At 41.0% G+C, this 21596-nt stretch overlaps 1 protein-coding gene across 1 annotated transcript; it reads left to right on the top strand.

The window, feature by feature from the left end:
• Nucleotides 1–17722: 17722 nt before the first annotated feature.
• On the top strand, nt 17723–20225 carry s1pr4 (sphingosine-1-phosphate receptor 4). The gene is made up of 2 exons (XM_031745717.2): nt 17723–17824; nt 18470–20225. The coding sequence occupies exon 2, from the start codon at nt 18622–18624 to the stop codon at nt 19864–19866; it is 1245 nt and encodes a 414-aa protein (XP_031601577.1). The 5' UTR covers nt 17723–17824; nt 18470–18621; the 3' UTR covers nt 19867–20225.
• The last annotated feature ends 1371 nt before the right edge of the window (nt 20226–21596 follow it).

The raw sequence follows: 21596 nt of genomic DNA, 5'->3' as shown, positions 1-21596 counted from the left end.
GCCTTTGTTCATCAGAGGAAATTTAAACAGCCAGACAGGTGGGAACAATGCCATGTACTACAAAGCTGATCATAGTAGAAACACAGCAGCAAAGAAACTGAGATGTAGTGTCTGTGGTTCACAAGAGCATGTTTAAACCACCTTAAAGCCACTAACAGTACTCATCCAGTGTCTCATACACGCTTTGACCTCAGTTTCAACTTCGAGAATCGTGTTGTTCAAACACAACCCGCGTACATTTCCGCAAAGCTTAACGAACACAAACGTAAGAGCAAAACGACATAAATTTATGACCACCGCCACAAGAACCCTGAATTACGCCAAACAGACGAGGCAGCTAAGGCTATTTTCCAAACAGCACATGTTCCTCTCCAGTCCTCGTCTTCCCTCCTTAATGGACCGCATCATGTCTCCTAACACTCCCACCTGAGCCAGACATCCTGAATGATTTCTGTGAGATGAAATGCAACTTACATATGGAGCCATTCATCAGTGACCAGTGTCAGACTGCACGGTAAAAATAGAGCAAAAACAAACACGGCAGACCGGAGTTCAGCCAATAGCGTGCACGTAGCCAAGGTCCACTGTTCCTGCCCTCGGCTTGGCTCGTTCTTTCCATCTCTTGGCTCTTCTATGCCTCCCTTGTCTGTGCTCTTCTGTCTTTGGTTTTTTCTCTTTCCCCTCTCTTGTCACTCTCCACAGCCCTTCAGGCATCCAGTGGTGAGACTAAGCTGCAGTCGGCACAATGGGACACACAGTTCAACCCTTAAACTACAAAGCTGTGCCAACACGTCCACTGTACACACACAAAAATAAAATAAAAGCTAACAAACGTCAGAAAAGCTGTACCAAAAAATAATAATGCAGTTCTCATACGTGGTATTGCATTTTCCAAAGATCAACCTACGTCATGTTTAAATGGACATCTGCTCAAACTGAAAAAAATGGATTTTACTTGTGTAAAATCCCCTGTGCTTCACGTGGCGCTGTAAGGAAAGCTGTAAGCAACCATCTCCATCTGTGCCACTTTTACCAATGTCCTCTGTAACACACTGGCTTCTTTCTACCCTGGCACAGGCAACAGGAGAGATTTGTCACCTACATGCCCAGCCTGGATGAAATAATCCTTTTCTTTTCCCCTCAGGTTATTCCAAAAGGAATGACTAAGGAATGATGCTAACGTCCTCTTCCACCAACATATAAACAAGCCCAACCCAGTTTCTGCTTTTTGCTCTTTGAAACTTGAAGAATCTGAGTGAAGTTGTTTAAAATGAGCTTTTTTTAAATAGTAAACTAAAATAAAAACACAATTTAAACTGACCTTTTGTGGTAGCTGTGATACAAGTAAAGCTAAACTACAGAGGTGCCTTCAGTACTACAGCAATAGACACAAATTTAGCATGTTAACGTAAACGTGCTTTTTGGAAACAGCAATTAAGACAAAGGTGATGCTGCTGGTGAGCATACAGGAGAACCCAACAGGTAGAGAAAGTAAGATCTCACCTTGTAAACACACGATAGATTCACTCAACACAGAATGCGACTGGCTTTTATTAACCGTGCTTAACGACAACATTTGACACTCAGGCGCAGAGCAACAGCAAATAAAGCCTCAGGGTGTGTCCCTGTCGCCCATAATCCAGAGCCAAGGGACAGGATCAGTGACCACGCAGAGGATGGAGGGAGAGGTTACAGCTCACCGCAGCCATCAACCAGGCAGGCTGACAGTAACCTCCTACACAGGAAGGAGTCACAGAAAGACTCCAGCCAGACATGTCAGACTGGAAATCAGAAAGCCGGCTAATATAACGACACAGCCTCACAGCAGTTTGTGAAATAAACACAGCCTCTCATCTATTGATTTGTATGTTCTACTCAGAGCGTGAAAAGATCCACATTTGATGGCATGAATCATTTCGCTGCTCACACCAGACGCCACAGGGTTTTATTTTACTTAATTTGCATCACTTTTATCATCTTATGAACTGAACAAAATGTCATTAAAATCTACTCAGTTTGTTAGGACAACGATCTGGGTTTGGGCTAAAAAGCTGCCGCGTCTCTAAAAGCCTGTTCGCATGGTTGCCATGGTGATGCAAACAGGCTCTGAATGTAAACAATCGTGATGCAGCACGTTGACTTGAACCTAATGCCGTACGAAATCACTGTACTTGAACTGCTGGTGGTTTAAATGCACCTTTTAGACCAATTTGCACTTTTACTACGGAAAATTATTGATTTGTATATTTTGGATAAACCACCAGCTTATTACTGTGCCTACACTCAGAACATAAACTGGCACATTCGTCATAATCATAATAATCCAAATCAGCCTTCTCATCTTGACCTGATGTGTTTGACAGCTGCAGTGATGACTGAGCGAAGAATAAGTCGCAGCAAACAAATGCACTGTAAGTAGGCCATCCATAAACGATCAGCCTGCCTTTTCCTCACTTGTACCCTATCATTACAGCTGGGACTATTTATAAAGCCCATAAATTGAGCTTACCACATTGAAAGAGCAGACTAGGAGAGTTACCAAGGAGTTTTTGGAATTGAAACACCCCACCGCTCGCCTTCATTTTGCCTCTCTTCGGCTGCTTACATAAACCAACTTGCTCACTCGCTCCCTAGTTCAGTCTCAACAAAACCATGACTGCATGCTACAAATGTCAGCTAACAGTTTCTGCAGAAAGCAAAGCTTTTTCCCCTGCCTGATGTTTGCCACAGAAAGGCCGGAGCTTTTCTGTAACAGAAAGCACAAACATATAGGTGCACGCTGGTGTCCCACTTCTTCTTTCTGCATGGATTCGTACTCCCAGTTTGCTTTACCAAGTGAAAAAGTAGCACTAAAGGGACTCATCAAATCAGCTGATTGGTATGTCATCTTTGAGTAATGATGCTATAATACTGCCTGAGCACACAAAGAGTCAGAGTGAGGCCCGTCCTCTTCAGTAGCATTGTAAGCACACACACACACACACACACACACACACACACACACACACACACACACACACACACACACACACACACACACACACACACACACACACACACACACACACACACACACACACACACACACACACACACACACACACACACACACACACACACACACACACACACACACACACAGGTCTCTACATGTCAGGCTCTTCTGGCCAAGCCCTTTCCACTACACCTCATGCAGTATAAAACATTCAGGTTTTATACTGCATGACTCTCCTGTAGTAGGTATGTAGGCCATTACTGGGTGACAACACACAGTACGAGCATGATCAACAGCTAGAGAATAAAGAGTGATTCTGTGGGCATATTTAACAGAAATCTGTGCATTTTCCTTTTATTTGTGACCTTTTGATGAACAGATATTATACTCAAATAAATCAAATCCCTGCTAACAAAACCAGTAATGAGATTTGATTACGACTTATGAGGAGAGAGTAAGGGATTTTCCTGTGAGGAACATCTGCTGTGGGTGCAACAACTTCCTCTATACATAATCAGTTTGTACAGTACAGTTTATTATCCACAGTAAAAGTCCCCAAAATAAATCTGTGATTCTTCTGGTACAATTCAAGTTTCCCCACTGCTTACAGAACATAAAGATAGCTGCGGTGGCTGATCTATTCGACCTACTGAGGCTGCTCTGCAGTGTCACGGGACTGCAGGTGTCTGCATCATTTCACAGGTAGCCTGTATATGCCAGTACACCAGCTGTATGTACAGACGACGCATGCTGCGACAGTGACTTGTTAGGAAACACTGCGGTACCACAGCCCGCTATAGCTCAACCTGTTCCCCTGTCCTCATTCTGTCAGAAAACTTTAAAAGTAAAAGAAGGATGCAGACGCACTCTGCATACTTTATGTACGAAAAACTGAAAACGCAGTGGATGCAGTGGCCATTTTAACCCAATTTCTCACTCTAATCATGAGTAGTGTGAGAAACCAAATAGCTTCTGAGTAATTCACTTTTAGAAACCCTCCCCCAAAACATGTGACCATGAAAACAGTTGAGATAAGATATACTAGGCAGAGGTGCTGGCCGATCCTCTGCAAGCTACACTGCTGCTTTAGCCGAGTGCCAAGAGAAAATAGCCTCACACTTCTCAAGTCACCAGTTCAAAATAAGATGATTATGAGTAACTAGCTAACCAGAAGTAATCTTATATCACATCAATGTAAAAATATACCAGTATATTTGTATTTGCTTTCTACCCCTTCGTAACCTTGAAAAGCAACTTCCTGGCTGTGGTGTCGCTGCAGAAAACAGCTTGATAAGCGCAGCATTTAGAAACAACAAAAGTTCCTGTAATGTGGTTCACTTTAATGATCCCAATCAGCCACAGCTCTGCATTTATTTTACATACATTTAAAATAAGTAGGCCAATGCCTTTGTACAGCTCTATTGGTTTACAAACTGATATCTGTGGGAAAAACTAACACACCGAGTGACATTTAATCAGTCAAAGCCGAATATGAAAGCTGGCTCTCCTGGAGTCCTCCGTGAGAAATAACAGCTCAGCGATATAGAAGCAAATCTCTTTTAAATTCACAATTTTACGCAATTACATCCAACAGGATGTTTAGACAATTAAAACTGAAGGCTGATCTGGAGATGTGGCTGGCTTTAGGTCCCCTCCCCCATCTTTAAACCACTGTCAGATCTGCAGCGGGGTTTGGAGAGAACAAACCATTAGTGGGGGCCATATGGCTCTTTTCTTTCAAAGGATGGCAGAGGGCCATTCTGTGGACTGGCTGAACGTTTACATGCATTTTAAGGAGGTCTGTATAATTTTGGGGGGTTTGGCCGTTTGCAAAAATTTAAGTTGGTGGGAATTTGGGTAAAGTGGGGGAAGAGTACGAGTATCACTGCATCTCTGCTTTGGATGTGATTCATGTGAGAATAAAGAGCATGGTGTGTTCACATCTGAGTAACAGTGGCATTCATCCCATTTCTGGAAATAGCCAACATTTCTATGAATAGCTATAAAACAGGAAGCATTTTTAATAAATGCAAATTGAATCTTTGAGCTTTCTCTCGGGGATCGGGGGGTTAATTTAATTTTGAACGCGACAGACGGGGACGCCAACGGTACGGGGTATCCTGATGTTTAACTGGCATCACTGTGTGGTCAGCAGGTCCCATATAATCAGATCTGTAGGTGCTGTACACACCCACAAAAGCTTCACACTTGTCTCTGCCCATTACAGCTGGAGAATGTGGTCAACACCTTGTTTCAGCAAAATGTATTACACATGCAGTGATTGTGCATAGAATAAAATTATGAGGTGATGTTTATCAGCTGAGCGGCACAATAAACAACATTAAATTTAATGAAGTCGTGCACATTGTTGTAATCTTACTTTGAAAACTGGTTACAGGCTGTCACTAAAACATTTTTGTGCCCTCGTAAAGGACCTAGCCAGATGAAATTTATAGAGCTAAAAAACTGTATTGTAATCAGTTTTGAGCATCAATATTATAGTTTATATTTTCAGCTAACCAGGTGATGTAGACTAACACACACAAGCACTAGTCCCCTGCATGTTGGATCTGTTTTAATAATTCACTGGAGATAATGTCACAAAGTGTGTTTGTGGTCAACTTTAAAAGCTCACAGGTCCATGTGGGGTCAGCCAATACGAGATAAAGAAAGGACTCCATTTTTCTATTTTTCTAAATCCACATTTTGATACTAAGCTCATCTTCCAGTCATGATTCCTTCTATCCACAAATAATTTCAAATATAATGATCCAAAACCCCGCAGTTCCCACTCAGTCTGTACTTTAGACAGATATTTATCTAAATAACATACATTCAGGATACATAATAAACATAAAGTCCATTCTTAAAGAGTCTTAAAGAGACACAATTTCTTTTTAATCACTAGAGTAATAAATTGCATACAGAAGCTTTATACTTCTATACTAATGATACTAGGTGACTGAGTAAAAGCTACTCACACATGTCATTGGGATCGTTTTCAAATTTGTCATTTAACACGTACAGCAACATTATTAATATTTCTATACTAAACCTTTTAATTAACAACATGTGAAAAGTGTGACACACATGCTCATGCAATGAAAACACTGTGAAAGCCTCCTGTCAACAAGTTATTCCCCCACCCACTTCTATAATGCCTAGGTCACGAGGTAACAACCTGAAGCTGTGCACCCCTACACCAGCTGACAGGTGACAGCTATAATTTTCCACTTTCTGGTCTGTCCCCTTATTTCAACCCATTCCTGAGCATGTGATTGCCAGCGTGTCAAAAGGAAGTGTGAATGCAAAATTGCAGCAAAGGACTTTCTAGTTAAACCACAATTCAGTAAATGAGAAATGGAAAGAGGGAAACAAGGAGGGAGTAAATACTGCTCTGTGTGATTACTTTTTCCCCCACCACTGAGACGGTAGCAGTCATCACAGAGGTAATGATTGCTACCGACACTTAAGTGAAAGGATTCATTAAGGTTCTGCATGCATTTGGACATGCCTATACTTAAACAATACTGGGAAACCTCTTTATAAATGTTACCCAGATAACACCACCACGCATTTCCTTTAAACTGAGTTAACAGTAGTTCCCCAAAGCAGATGCAAATGAGAGGTGGGAAAGTTATGTAGGGTTATGATTAGTGATATTACTAAGCCAGACAGTCAGTGAACTGTTTAAATCTTGGCTCACTGCAATGCTGTCCTGAGACGAAGGCAATATTTAAGCTTGATATGAAAATAAAAGTACCACAGAATACTTTAATACTACAGCAAAAGTATGAGGTTATCCCTCATTTCTTTATATTTTGCCTCCAAGGAGCTAGACTATCAATTTTTTTTTTTTTTTTTTTTAAACTGGAGATTTTTCAGATTTTTCCCTCTGAGCTGCCTGCAGCCTTCATACCAGAGCATTTTCAGAGGAATGCTTCTTATTGTTTGTTTGTTGTGTCACTGACCTATGAATCACTAAAGCATAAAAAAGGTACATAACTCAAAATATGAATCAGTGTCATCCCCACACATAACAGAAAACCTGGCAAAGAACCCGTTTTCAGCTGTGTCTTTAGGCACTTGTTAATAGCAGCCTGTTGCAAAAACATGTCATTTGGTCCCATTTCTTCAAGCATGAAGTAGTATTTTTGTACCAACAAGGTGATTCGCAAAACTATTATCACCACCCCAGAGCCCGAACCTGAACATTACTGAAACACTGCGGGACAAAAATGGAATAAAAAGAAATCAACATCCAAGGATGAACTCTGAGTGTCCTTCAACAAGCCTGGAGAACTATTCCTCAAACTACTTTAAAGAAATCATGCCAAACACTGATTTTCAGGTTCATTAGAAAATTGGGCCATCTCTGGTTTAGCCCTATATAATGGACTTAGATTTACGGTTACACTTTTCCATAAATCGCTGCAACTTTTCCTTCGTTTTCCTACCAAAATACAAGAAATGAGGGTCGACTCGAGACTTTTGCACAGCTCTGTGTACGAGTACACCTCACGTTTGATTGTGCAACAATAATGAATTAGAACTACAATCTCTCATGTCTTCATGTGCCACATGCACAACAGTTTGCAACAACGGCTGACACTTCCTGGATAATTCTGGCTGGATTTATGTCACCCAACACAAAACAAGTGGGATCCTTTCATAGTGAGAAGACGACAGCCCGGTGACAGAAAGGTTAGTCACCTAACCGGGCCCGCGGCCACTGCAACAAGTCTGCCTCGATTCTCGCTGCGTTCACACATCGGATGCAGCTCCGCTACTGTGTGTCACTGACATGCTTTGACAAACAGACATGCTGCTATCACCCGCGACCACAACCGGTCCAAATAACTGGGAATGCTGCCTGATAGCGTGTCTTAAAATGGGGCTTTGAAGGGGGACGGTGAAAGGGTTAACACACTATGAGCCGCCTCACATTAACTTCCTATAACAGCTCCGTCAAAGCCTGGTAACCTTAAAAATAAAACACATAGCAACAGCAACTAAAGTAAAAACAGTACAACACATTTAGGACTTTACTGTAAAAACTTTTTCATTAAAAAAAATAAAAGGAGCTCGTAAAAAGCTAAGAGCTCAAGCAAACTGTCTTTAACGTACCTTTGCCGTCTGTTTTTCTCATCGTCGCGGTGTAATCCTCAAAAGCATTCCCCGCGATTCAACCAACTGCTGACAAATAATAATAATAATAATAATGATAAAGTAAAATAATAATCTACTCTTCTTCCCCCTCTGCTTTCTCCTTGGGTGAAAATAAGGCTGATTTACAGCACGCAGGCTAAGAACGGTGAAGTCCCAACCAGACAAAGCTCAATCAGTTTGAAGGTTTCAATCCGAGGAGAAAAGAACCTGAAATGAAAGAGAGGGAAACGCGAAGACTACTTAACGCGCTCATTAAACAGCAAAGAATCGTTTGGGGGGGATAAAAATTTCTCCTTCCCCACAGACGGTGTGATTTCAGACCGGCTAACCAGCTAGCCTGTAGCTACTTCCTTTCTCTGTGCCTAAATAACAGCAGCGGCAGGCTGAGCTGAGCTGAAAAAGTTGAGGAAAAAGCCACACACACCAGATTCTATACAATAAAGACACCCTGTTGCTCAGAGGCGTTTGTAGGAGAGCAGCGCCCCCTGCTGGATTAGCTGTGGTACTACAGGTGTCACGCAAAGGCTCTGTGTTTCATCCGTGTTTTCTTTTTTGTTTGTTTGTTTTTTCCGCCTCAGTGGGAGGTGGCACAATTGACTAGTTCACGTAAGCTACATAAAATAGCAGCTAAAATAGCTATTGACATCTCCACTTTGTTTTGAGACGTATTATTTGTATTCTGACACCACTAGTTTTAGTGGAGCGTTCCGTTGTCCTAGCAACTGCGTCTGACTTTTTTTTTTTTTTTTTTTTTATACCTAATAAATATACTCGGGATTCTTTGAACGTCGTCTCTGTACAGTCCGTATGTATATGCTGCTGCGTGATCGCTCGTTTGCTATTATTCCAAAACCTTTACACCAGCCTCGCATAGCAGAACCTTTAAGGGACAATTTAGGCTTCAAAAATTGTATTAAATAAATAAATAAATAAATAAATAAATAAATAAATAAATAATAGTAATAGAATTGAATTGAGCCTTTATTTTATAATTTTAATGATAAATCCATCAAACATATATATGTAGATATATGGAGAGAGATAGGATCAATGATATCAATGTAAAAATAAATATAGCATAAATAATACAATTTCTTTATTCTATATTACATTTTACTTTAAATATCAAATTCGACTTTTTCAATAGCCACACATTTTTTGTTTTCTTTACTTTTAAAAAATCATTTTCACATATTTGCCCAAATACACTATTCATATAATAATTCACACTTATGCAAAGGTGCTGTATTAAATTCTTGTGAGTTAAGAAAAACATTTATGACTATTTTATTAAAAGTGATAACAGGATAACATGACTAAGTGGCTATATTAAATTTATTTTTAGATTATCACATTCATGTGACAAATAAATACTCCGGGCCACAGATTTAATAATATTTCATATGCTTTTAACATATATTTATAACGTATGGTATCAGGGTTGCACATCAGTGCTGGTATTAGTGTTTTCTCTTAAAAACATGCGAGCAGTGGATGGTAATGTACTGTGAATGTCAAGGACAAATGTAGTTATATGAATAAAGGAAGGAAACTTTGACATTTATTTGTCTTCCTTTGGTAATGCGGGTTACAGGGTCACAGTGGTTACAGTGATGCTCGGTGTCATCAGAAAATAATGGCAAAATACAAAATGTGTCAAAGAGGACTGACCTTTGACCTGCACGGTGTGAGCAAACGAATGGACATGTCACCTCTTCTTTGTCATGCCATCTCACTGTTTTTGACTCTTTCTTAAACAGGCTAAATATATTTTAGCAACAGGGTTGCACATGTGTTGTGGGACACAATTTAATAGTGCAGAATTATAGTTGTTATTGTTGTTGTTGATGATGTTTAAAAAGCAGTTTAACAATTATAATAGATGTGTCAACAAAATCAAAAAGAAAAAAGTGGAGATATAATTTTTTTGATTACAATTTTCTGCTTATGTAGGTTATTGTACCTACTATGTGCTCAATCCACTTAAATGATCTTTATTGAACTGTTATGCTATATTTGTTTCAGTTCCTGCTGCTCTCTTGGCCAGATATCTCTTGAAAAACACATTTTTACCTGGATGAATAAACGATATATAAACTTCACGTTGCCAAAAACTGATCCACCTTGAGACAGGACTGTTCATTCTGACTTAAAATGAACTGATATCATTCATATACTTGACATATAGCTGACAGATTATAGGCCAACATATTCAAAGTTCATGTTGTCCTGTTTACAGCAGCTTAAATAGCAGAAATAACCTTTCGGCAGATCATCACTGTACTCTTTATATAATCTGGCCTTCTTTTCCTCCTGTAGCAATTTATGCTGAAGACAACGTTCTCGCACCAAAACGACTGCTTGACTGTGGGATGAATGTTGTTAATTTTTTTCAATGTACATTTTTATGTTTTTGAATTATTTAGAAAATTGTTGAAGCTAGAGTGGAGAGCCCAGAGCGGGAGAATAAGAACAATCCATCTGATTTTCAATCTGCCAACCAAAAAGCAAAACAAAGCAAAACAGACATTTCTACAGCTAATAGCGAAAAAAACAAGAACTTCTCTGTCATTTAATTCTTTATCTGTTACTTAATTACTTTGGTATAGTAATAATTGTCACAGCTGAGCTCTTTATCAGCAGGAAAAAGCTGTAAAACATATTAAAATACATTTAAAAGTTGAAAATAATCCCCTCTTCATTCTTCATTGGCCAAATTGGAATATTTGCTAGGCCCCCAGGCCTAATGTTTGAGACCCCAGTTTCACTGCATTCTGCATAGGACCCGAGCTAAGACGGACAGGCACATGGCTCCGTTCTGAGCACAGAAAGGAATTTGCAGGAATACCAGAGCGGCAAAAACCAGCTGCTGGTAGATAGAGTGACTGTTCAAACTTCAAGCCAATAGCATAAGTCACCATCAAGTGTGGGATCTACCAAGGTGCAGCTATACCAAGTGATAGCAACACCAGGGAGAAGAAACACCAGAAGCTGGAGAAATGCTAAAGACTTAGAGAAGAGCTTGAAAACCCAACTCACAACAGACTGAGATTAAATACACTGTTGTGTACATTCTGTTCTGCTTGCTACTTCCTGGTAGGAGGGACAACAAAACTCATTTATTTTTCGTTTCCTTTATTCGTTGCTGTAGCTTACTTGGCAGGCACTTCATTCTTGTTTATGATATTATTAGCACAGCGATTTTCCAGATTAAGGAAAAACACCAGGATTGTAATAAAAATGCACATGAGAAAAAAAGCACAAAATACATCTTTTCTTTACTTAAATGACAAAATGAAAAATGCACAGACTTCTTTTGAGTAAGGTAAAGCAGATGTATTGTCCCCATTCCACAGGCCCATTTTGAACAGGGAAAGAAACAAACTTGTGATCATCCTTTCTTTTACCATTTTATCGCGGTCTCTAACAAAGATTTTAAACGCAAACCTTCAGTCTTTATGGGGGAATATGCTTAGCATAGCTCTATTGTGCATTTGTTTTCATTGTTTCTTTGTTTTATTTGTCAGAGTGTGGTGGTTTGTGAGGGATTTTCCCACGGTGTGATAGAAAGTGTGCTGAATTTACTACGAAACCACTGTTCCAAATATACAGATGTGAAACTGTGAGTTAAAATTGACCTTTTTAAAAAACAAAACCAAATCTGCCATCCATAGCTTAAATAACTCCAGCATCCTAAAAACAGTCCAGTGCCAACCTGTTTCTGTCAACAACAACAAAAGAATGTCACATTTGTGGCTCATTATCTGACAATTTGAACTTGGTAACTCAAACTTTTCAGTTATTTTCTCAATTTTGAGTTTTTTTCTCAGATGTTTGAGTAAGTAAGTCAAAATTCTGAGATAACTTACTCAAAACTGAGATTATAAACTTAGATTTTAACCTAGGAGTTCTTCCACACAGTCCATTCTTAGCAGGAAATTAACCGTAACACTGCTTTTCCACCACCAGATGTTGCTCTCTCAACACCAAACAGTCAAGTTCACCTTCTGAAACATCTGTTGTGACACCAGCTCGTGCCACCTTCATAATCTATGGTGACAAATAAAGGCCATGAGTCATTGCACTCACCTTTCTGCTCCTTCAGGCTCTTTGTATCTAGCACCATCACGCTGTTTCTTCAACCCACTGTGTCTAATTGGAGTTCTCAAGTTTCTTTACAGCTCATTTGATCTGTTTCACGTTTATCTCGTAGATGTCAAAGGTGACATCAAAGACCCAACAATTAGAAGGAAGGCAGGTCTCAGTCAGTTTGTACAGTCTAACAATGATTCAAGTATGTGATATGAACTAGCTGGTGGAGTCTACAGGCTACAGGCACGTGTTTACCAATATGTAAGCTAATCTAAATTCGCAGTATAGTGTGAAGTTTTCGTGTTCAATTCAATTCAACTTTATTTATATAGCACAATTCACAACCACAGTCGCCTCAAGGAGCTTTATATTGTAAGGTAGACCCTACAATAATACATACAGAAAAAAAACCAACCACCATATGACCCCCCATGAGCAAGCACTTTGGCGACAGTGGGAAGGAAAAACTCTCTTTTAACAGGAAGAAACCTCCGGCAGAACCAGGCTCAGGGAGGGGCGGGGCCATCTGCTGCGACCGGTTGGGGTGAGAGAAGGAAAACAGGATAAAGACATGCTGTGGAAGAGAGACAGAGATTAATAACAGATATGATTCGATGCAGAGAGGTCTATTAACACATAGTGAGTGAGAAAGGTGACTGGAAAGGAAAAACTCAATGCATCATGGGAATCCCTGGCAGCCTACGTCTATTGCAGCATAACTAAGGGAGGATTCAGGGTCACCTGGTCCAGCCCTAACTATATGCTTTAGCAAAAAGGAAAGTTTTAAGCCTAATCTTGAAAGTAGAGATAGTGTCTGTCTCCTGAATCCAAACTGGAAGCTGGTTCCACAGAAGAGGGGCCTGAAAACTGAAGGCTCTGCCTCCCATTCTACTTTTAAATACTCTAGGAACAACAAGTAGGCCTGCAGTGTGAGAGCGAAGTGCTCTAATAGGGTGATATGGTACTACAAGGTCATTAAGATCAGATGGGGCCTGATTATTTAAGACCTTGTATGTGAGGAGCAGGATTTTGAATTCTGGATTTAACAGGAAGCCAGTGAAGGGAAGCGGTGTTTGTTGATGGTTTTCAGATCAGCCATTGACTTCAGAACCAGCTGCTTATCATTACGAGGAGTCACTCCTTATAATGACAGTCTTTGACTGGAGTTGATTAGACTGTTGGTTGAGGATGGGACATGAGTGTCCATCCCTGAACTTACAACATGGAGAAACACGGACGTACCTTCTGGATCAGAAAAAACCTGAAACCTGCATTCAATTTGACCACCAGATGGCGATAGCTGTGGTTGCCGAACGACTTCTTGTCACATAGAAATCATTGGAGAGTAGCTCTCTGAGTTCAGTCGCTCATTTTGGGTCATAAAAAAATAAAAGCATCTTTTTGTCAGTTTTCATAAATGGAAGGCTATCCTTGGGGGGAAACAACACAATTTCAATTACAAATTAATATTTAATGAGCATGCAGAGTTACACTACTGTGCAAAAGTCTTGAGCCACCCAATGTCTTTATATTTTGCAAATCTTTTTACAGTGCTCTTCAGCTTTCTGGAGACGTTTTCTTTAGACATTTGCCACTTTTTCACTCAAAGTCCAGTCTTTGTACCTGATTATCTTCACAGAAATGTTTGCCGTGAGTAAGTGTGAATACCTAACTGAAGGGACAAATCAGTGTTTTGAGTGCACATAACAGACAACTTTGCAAAGAACACAATTTAACATGTTTAGACTGTTTATTGCAAAAACACATGATGTGTTTCCATTTCTCTGGCTGAATCTATGGAAAATGCAAAGCAGTCTGACAGGCGCAAAATGGTATTTTTGCGCCTGTCAGAATGTGCTATATAAATAAAGTTGTATTGTAACAAGGTGATTCCCAATGAGCTGCTAGCTGAAAACTCAGCATATGTTGATGCAGCGTGCAGTGTGTCCTTACAGAAACTGAGGAAACAAGTGGAGAACAAAAGAAGAAGTGTCAGCCCTAAAAACGATCAACAGCAGATAAACAGCACGTGAGAGTCGTGTTCTAAGGAAGTATGAAAAAGACTTGACGCAGGACCTGAGACATGCATCTAGCCCTTCAGTTGACCCGTTCACTGACTTTCAAGATCAGTAGAAATGTTCACACTCTGTTTTTGCCTCATACACTGCATTTCCATGTATTTTTGCACCTGTTTCCCATCGTGGGGTGGGGTGGCTGTAGCTCAGGTGGCAGAGCAGGTCACCTGCTGCACGGAAGGTTGGTGGTTCAATCCTAGTCTGCTCCAGTCTACCTGCCAAATATCCATCGGAGTGTGAATGATGTGTGAATGTTAGTTAGGAACCACTTAGGAAAACGTGCTTGTGCGATTGGCTGAATGAACAAGTTGTGTAAAGTCCTTTGAGTGCTCAGATGAGTAGAAAAGCGTTATATAAGAACAGGTCCTTTTATTATTTCCTAGTAAAATATAAAGAAATGACCCACCCATTTTTTACAGCCAAAATGGTGATGAAGGAAAAACTAATATCAGGGTCAAATCAGGACTTAATAAGATGGGTGACATAAACAGCTACGTCCACCCATCAGACTGTCTATCCACTTAACTTGGAACCTGCCCAGTTTGTATCACAGGTGGTTATTTCAGCTGCCGAGTGTCATCCACTCACTATAGTGTCTGGTGGTCACGTCACTGCGAATCTCTTCCTGTGTGGACTGCTCGTTTCACCTGCAGCAGGAGGGCAACTGCAAAAGGATTAGTAGTTGTACAGGAATCAATGGGGGCCCCCACCCTTCCACCCGTGACTCCAATAAACCTGATGTATTGCTGGACTCTGTCTCTAGTTTCAGGTAACAGTGAATATAAATTTGTAGGGAGACTATGAAGGCTTCGTCCATCAGCTGTGACTTGTTGATTAGAAGTTGTTAGCCAATAAGCATGCAGTGTCATCACTGATTTCACAGGCAGATGTGCTCCTTCCTCATCAGGTCCACTTTAGAAATACCGAAAAGTTGATGGTAAAACGTTCAGCTCGAGCTTTCATAACAGGTGTTCTCAAATCAGCGGGTGACATCAGCAGGTTAGAGAAACATGTTCCACAGGGTCTGTGTTGTCGACCGGTCTGTCTTCCTTTGTGCAATGACGCTATAAACGACTTTTCTACTGTCAGTTTCTTCAAGTGCCAAAAGAACTTGGACCTAAATAAAATGGAAACACTGCATTGCATGTCTTGAAACTGCACTCCAAGTCCTTCTTTGGAGAACTTGCATCTTAATAACTGATACTGCTGTTATCACTACTTTGCTTTTAAGAATGCTTCACATGTGATTACGCCATCAGTGAAGAAAGCGCAGGTGTTTTCAATCACTCGTATCACTCAAAGGTTAGTGATGTCAGTGACACTGGCTGTGGTGAAAACAGTCAATAATCTGATGTAAAAACTGGCACAACAGCAATTTTCTGTTTTTTTTATCTTTCATTGGTTAACCACCGCAGGAAAAAAAACAAAAACAAAAAAACTAAGCCAAAGTGCATCACTCCGCATTTGTGTTAATTTCAACAGAAAACTTTAAAAATGTGCCATAGAAAAACAGGCCTTCAGGAAGTTGTCACACGTGGATTTCCTAAGTACTCACCGTCGATTATATTTTCACATGAAGAAAGAGAGGAAGTCTGAAATCCGTAAACAAAGACCTGGCAAGAACAAATTTTGTGCGTACGATATTGTAGCAACATGGCGACTTGTTCTTTAGAATAATTGATTCCCTATTGGTGACCCATCAGCTGCTCTCCTCTGCATTCATGCATTTTCACCTTAGCTTTAGTTTGCATGCTGGTATAGGTTTTCCTCTGCAGGCCTGAGTCTGCTGGTGTTCCCTTTCCCCCACTGCGTACTAGGATAGGCACAGGCCCTTTGTAATCTTCAGCAGTACACACACATTTAAAAGCTGCTTGGCAGTAATTTGGTGGCTGTCACTGGAAATACAGTAATATCACTGGTCATAGTTGAGGACGCACTTTTGTTTAAATCCCTTGAAGTGGAGACCTGCAGAGCTGGCCTGCTTATCACTGAAGAAGAAAAAGCACACACTCATGCAGTTGTGGCCAGATACGCACATTGTGGTTTTGGAGTGCTTTGAAGTCGTATTTTCAGAGTAAGGGCGTTTTCAACAGTCGTGGGTGTTGTTGACACCTCAGGATGTTGTAGCCTGTTGTACATTTTCCGGGTGTTTTTCTTTTTCCTCAGTTTATTCACAATAACAGTCTCGCCACCACCTTTAGATCTATACAGAGTAACACAAGTCCTCTATCAACCATGATGGAGGACGTGTCTTCAACACTAAAAAAGAAGAAGTTGTGGAAGTTTTGCAGGGGGACAGCACAGAAATTATGTAGTTAATTAAAGTACACACAATGTAGGTCAAATGATTCTGTGCATTGTTTCTGCATTTGCATGGGCGACCTTGTCTCGCCGTTTGGTAAAGAAACTGTGCAAACTGGAATAATTCATGCAGACGCAGGCGACTGCGAGAATGCAAAGGGATATCTGCTTATAAGAATAATTGGGCGCTGATATGATTGGTTTCATTTGACTTTTTTTGGCATCTGATAAATGATAATTACAGTGCAGCAGCACAATTACAGCCTGCTTGGCTGGAGCATTAAATATATAATAACAGCTCTTTGAAAACGTCACTCGTGTTCGGCCACGAGCTCTGGTTTTGCTCATATCTGAAATTTGGTTTCTTAATTTTGGGGTCTGCCACTGCTTTCTGCTTCTTGCGGGGCGCCTCTTGTGTTTTTTGTGTTTATGGCTTGAAAATTGTCACAGCTTCAGCGGTAATGTCTGCCTCGTGGCATGTGGTTGGGGGCCCACTGGTGCATGGTAGGGGGTTTATTGAAGACAAGGGTTTCATGCGTGGTGGCTATGTGTGAACAATGTAAGTGCGGCCTGCACACCCAAGCCAACAGCCCCAGCTGCAAGAGAAGATATATAGTGTGAAACCTCACTATCTACAGGGAGGGGCACCTTTTCATCTGAGTTCCTGTTTTTCTCTTGTATTTTCCCTTTTATTTTCTTATATTTGAGAAAAGAAATTGTCATAACTCAGCAAGAGGCCAGGTCTCGTAAATGAGTGAGTCTTTCCCCATATCCTTATTGCATAGCAAAAATTTACAACTAGTTAACAACTGGTGTGGCACGGTTTTGAAACAGTCTTTCCCGTTACAGGCCATAGAACGACTTAAGCAATAGATTTGATTGGTTGTAGCGGTAACAATGCACGGCGTCCTGGGAAAAAATAAATAAGGATGTTAATAAACCAGAAAAAAATGTTGGAGACGGGTAAATGATAACTTGGTTTTTCTTGTTACACAGTGATGGAACATGTGCAGCCTCTCTGTTATGCATGTGTGAATGTGTGTGTGTGTGTGTGAATTTATGTGTGTGTGTGTGTGTTTTGGGTGTGTCGGGCTTACTTCCCCATGTAAGTAAGACTGTACTGCAAAAAACTCTTTAGTCAGCGACAGCAGCTGCACTATCATACACTCAGCATCACCAAGAGCGGCCAGAGGTAAGCACTCACCACTGCACCTTCACCTCACTGCAGCTCTGCAATGAAGTCAAATTCAAAACGAATCAGATTTATATTTAGAACAGGAAAAAAAAGAATTTACACCCATAACTTTTAAACATAAATTCCAATTAAATGCCAATGAATTAATTACATCGTTTGCTATAAAGATTAAAACTTGGTGTAAAATGTAGTCAAATATATATTTTTTCCACTCAGATATTATTGAATACAATTTCAGCACAACGGCAAAGCTGCATTTCTTCAAATATTTTTATATATATAAAAAAGAAAAAAAAAACACTTTTTTTTTTAACTGGTAATTATTTATTATAATTTCGTTAATTTTAAGTGAGGGAATTTTAAGCAATTATTGTTTTGCATTCTTGATAACAAAAAAAACATGTTTTTCCTTCATGTGGTGATTTAAATGCCCCCACGTCTCACTCATCCTGTGTTAACCGCAGATACGTGGAGACTGTAGCGTTTGGGAGACATTTAAATGAGGCCTTTTAAACTGACTGAAACTTTGCAATGAAGCGGCTCAGAGTGCAGTACTGAGAGTGAGGGAAATTTCTTTCATGGCTTTGATTTTCATACAGAAATCACTATTGTTTCTTTGTGTTCTTCTGCTTTTATTCTCAGGTGTTTGTTGCTCACAGGCAGCGAGCTCCAGTGGTTAGAGTGCGCCCATAGCCTGTTTACTCACAGGAGTTTCGCACTAATTCCCGTGCAGCTCGGTTCAGCCTGTTCTCACCCAAATCCTTCATCCGACCGGCCGGCTCAGTTTTCCCATCATGAGTGCCTTGTCTTCCCTCACGTCCTCTTCCTCCTGCCCTCACATGTACAACTTACCCACCTACCAGAGCAACAGCACCGCACCAAATGCCACCAGTGCTGCAACTGGGATCAACCATGTGATCCTGAGGCATTACAACTACACCGGCCGTCTGCAGAACAGGACCATCGCGAACACCCAGAACCAGATCAGTGTCTCCGTGGCCGTCTTCCTGTTCTTCAGCATTGTCATCATCCTGGAGAATCTCCTGGTGCTGGTGGCCGTCATCTCCCGCATCCGCCGCAGCCGTCGTTGGGTATATGTTTGCATTGCCAACATCACACTCAGCGATCTCCTCACCGGAGCCGCTTACCTGGTGAACATCTGCTTGTCTGGCAGCCAGACCTTTCGCCTGACGCCTGCTCTGTGGCTCTTCAGGGAGGGCATGCTGTTTGTGGCCCTGGCAGCTTCCATATTCAGTTTGCTGCTGATTGCTGTGGAGCGTTACACCACTATGATGAAGCCACTTCCCCAGAAGTCAACCAGAAAGACCTACTATCGAATCTATGGCTTGGTAGCGCTTTGTTGGGGTTTGGCGCTGGTTATTGGCTTTCTCCCCTTGCTGGGCTGGAACTGTGTGTGCAGCCTGGATGGATGCTCCACCCTGCTTCCTCTCTACTCCAAGACTTACATCTTTTTTTCTCTCATTATCTTTTTCGTCATCCTTCTGGCTATCGGTGTGCTCTATGGTGCCATCTACTGCCACGTGCACAAGAGTGCTCAGCTAGCGCCCCAGCGCAGTCGCAAGCGCTCCTTAGCTCTGCTGAAGACTGTTATCACCATTGTTGGGGTCTTTATGCTCTGCTGGGGGCCGCTCTTCATGCTGTTACTGGTAGATTTCTTCTGTGTCTCCCGCCAGTGCGCACTGCTGTTCAGCGCTGAATTTTGCATCTCCCTGGCCGTCCTCAACTCGGGCCTGAACCCCATCATCTACGCCCTGGGCAGCAGCGAGATGAGAAAAGCCATCGCTGAGCTGCTCTGCTGCTGCTGCCTGAGGGTTGGCCTCTGCCACCCAGACACATTCACATCAAAGGAGACCAGCAGCACCTCAGAGAGCAGGAGGGACAGTCTGAGGAACAGTTTTAGTAAGGTCAGGAACCTGAGTGTGGCCTCCCCGCCATCCACCCCAAGCAAAACTCGCAGGGCACCTAGAAAATATAGGCTGAGCACCACCACCAGCTGCCTGTCAGTTTCAAGTGGTTAAACCACAACGTTCCCCTCCCAAGTAAACCAACCTGTGTGCACTGATACACATCTAACCGTTTCCTCTCAGTTTTGGTTTGAATGTTCACTGCTTCATGAAATGCACATGCACTGCTGACTAAACGCTCCAATAATATCCTGAAAATATTCCAGTTTGCAATAATGTTACAAGAAAAAGGCAATTTTATTTTTTTTTGCATAACAATGCATTCTTTTGTAACTGTATATGATCATTTACATTCACTGTAGTTTTCTATTATTGCACGATATCAATAGATTATTGTTTATATGAATATAAAATATGTACATTTATGTTGTTTTTTGTACTACTTCTGTTTAAGAAATATAAATAAAGTTTATTTTGCCTTATCCATGCGTGCCTGCTCTTTTCAGTAGGATAGTACCTCTGCTTACCTCTGGAGGGAGGCACGTCATCAGAGCTTTGACCCCCTCCTGTAAATGATCAGATGATTCAGTATCACTTAAACCTTCATAGACTGAAAGCAGACATTATACAGACCTTAATATCAATTCTAGATTTACTAAATATACCAAATATACAAATTCCAGCAAGTTTAAGTGATGATTTTAGTCTGCCTAAAGAAAGTTTAATCTGTATTTTGCAGGCATGTCGCTGTACATGTAATGCTTCTTTCTGTAGTTTCAAAAGCTTTTCCTAACAGGCTTTTCAAGAGGCCATTTCCAGCCTGCTCACCATTTCCTGTGTTTCTGACAGAATGACTGATTGGAGTTCAGTGCAGAGGAGGTGAGGGCTGGGACTGCAGCCCCAAGGGCATACGCAGCCAGGGCTAATTGATAAATTCATTATGACTGTCTGGCAGCACGAGGAGATAAGGTTCAGCAGATAGTATGTACCCTTAAATTATACAGGCTACTGTACTGTACTGTATTTCTCCTGCTGACGCACACTGATCTGAGATGGAGGAAAGTATTTTTGCAAATCAAAAGTAGTCGTCTGCCGTTCTGCAAAGGCGCAACATGCGAGCAAGTGCTTTATTTGTTTTTACAAAAGAATCAGTGCAATAACTCCAAGCGACAGGGGGTTTCTCACTAGCTGTAAACTCAAAGCGATCTGCGGTTCAAAAGATTTGGAAGTTCCCACTCTTAATGTAAGACACATGGTTAATTCTCTCAGGTTTTTGAAGTATATCCTAAAAGAAAGACCTGTTTACATGATAAGTCCTCCTAAAGTTAATGACCAGGAAAGAAGCATCTCCAGTTATTATTTATCAAGCTTTTAACACTTTAATTCTCTGCTAATCGTTTGAAGGCTGGTGTTGTTTGAGCAGGCACAGACTACATGCAGTCACCACGCTATGACTCAACTGTTGCAAGAAAATGACATTCTTGGTGCAGCTGGGAAGCATGTCCCGTCTGCCTGCAACACTAAAACTAAATTTTCATTTAAAAAACCTCTTTCAAAATTAAATGGGTACAGCGTTAGAAAGTGAATGACTTATTGAAACAGTAGGAACGATGGATTATTACAAATTACTGCATGTGGATTGGTGCACTGATAAGAGCTAGTGTGGTGAGTCACAAACCCGTATTGGCAATAAAAAAAGATTAGGCAAGATGACAAATAGGCTTAATCCCTTTCCTAGAATTTCCAAGCTAGATTTTGCAGACATTAAATGCCTCAAAGTGTCCCCGTAGGCCAGAGCGATAAAGCCTTATACCCCGAGAGTTAGCCTCAGTTCCATTAGGCTC

This window comes from Oreochromis aureus, linkage group 23, assembly GCF_013358895.1.
Source record: "Oreochromis aureus strain Israel breed Guangdong linkage group 23, ZZ_aureus, whole genome shotgun sequence".
Lineage (NCBI taxonomy): Eukaryota > Metazoa > Chordata > Actinopteri > Cichliformes > Cichlidae > Oreochromis > Oreochromis aureus.
This window is presented reverse-complemented; position numbering and strand designations above follow the sequence as displayed.

What these genes read in the sequence shown, in the direction of transcription:
- s1pr4 (XM_031745717.2), top strand. Translation starts at nt 18,622, where the DNA reads ATGAGTGCCTTGTCTTCCCTCACGTCCTCTTCCTCCTGCCCTCACATG.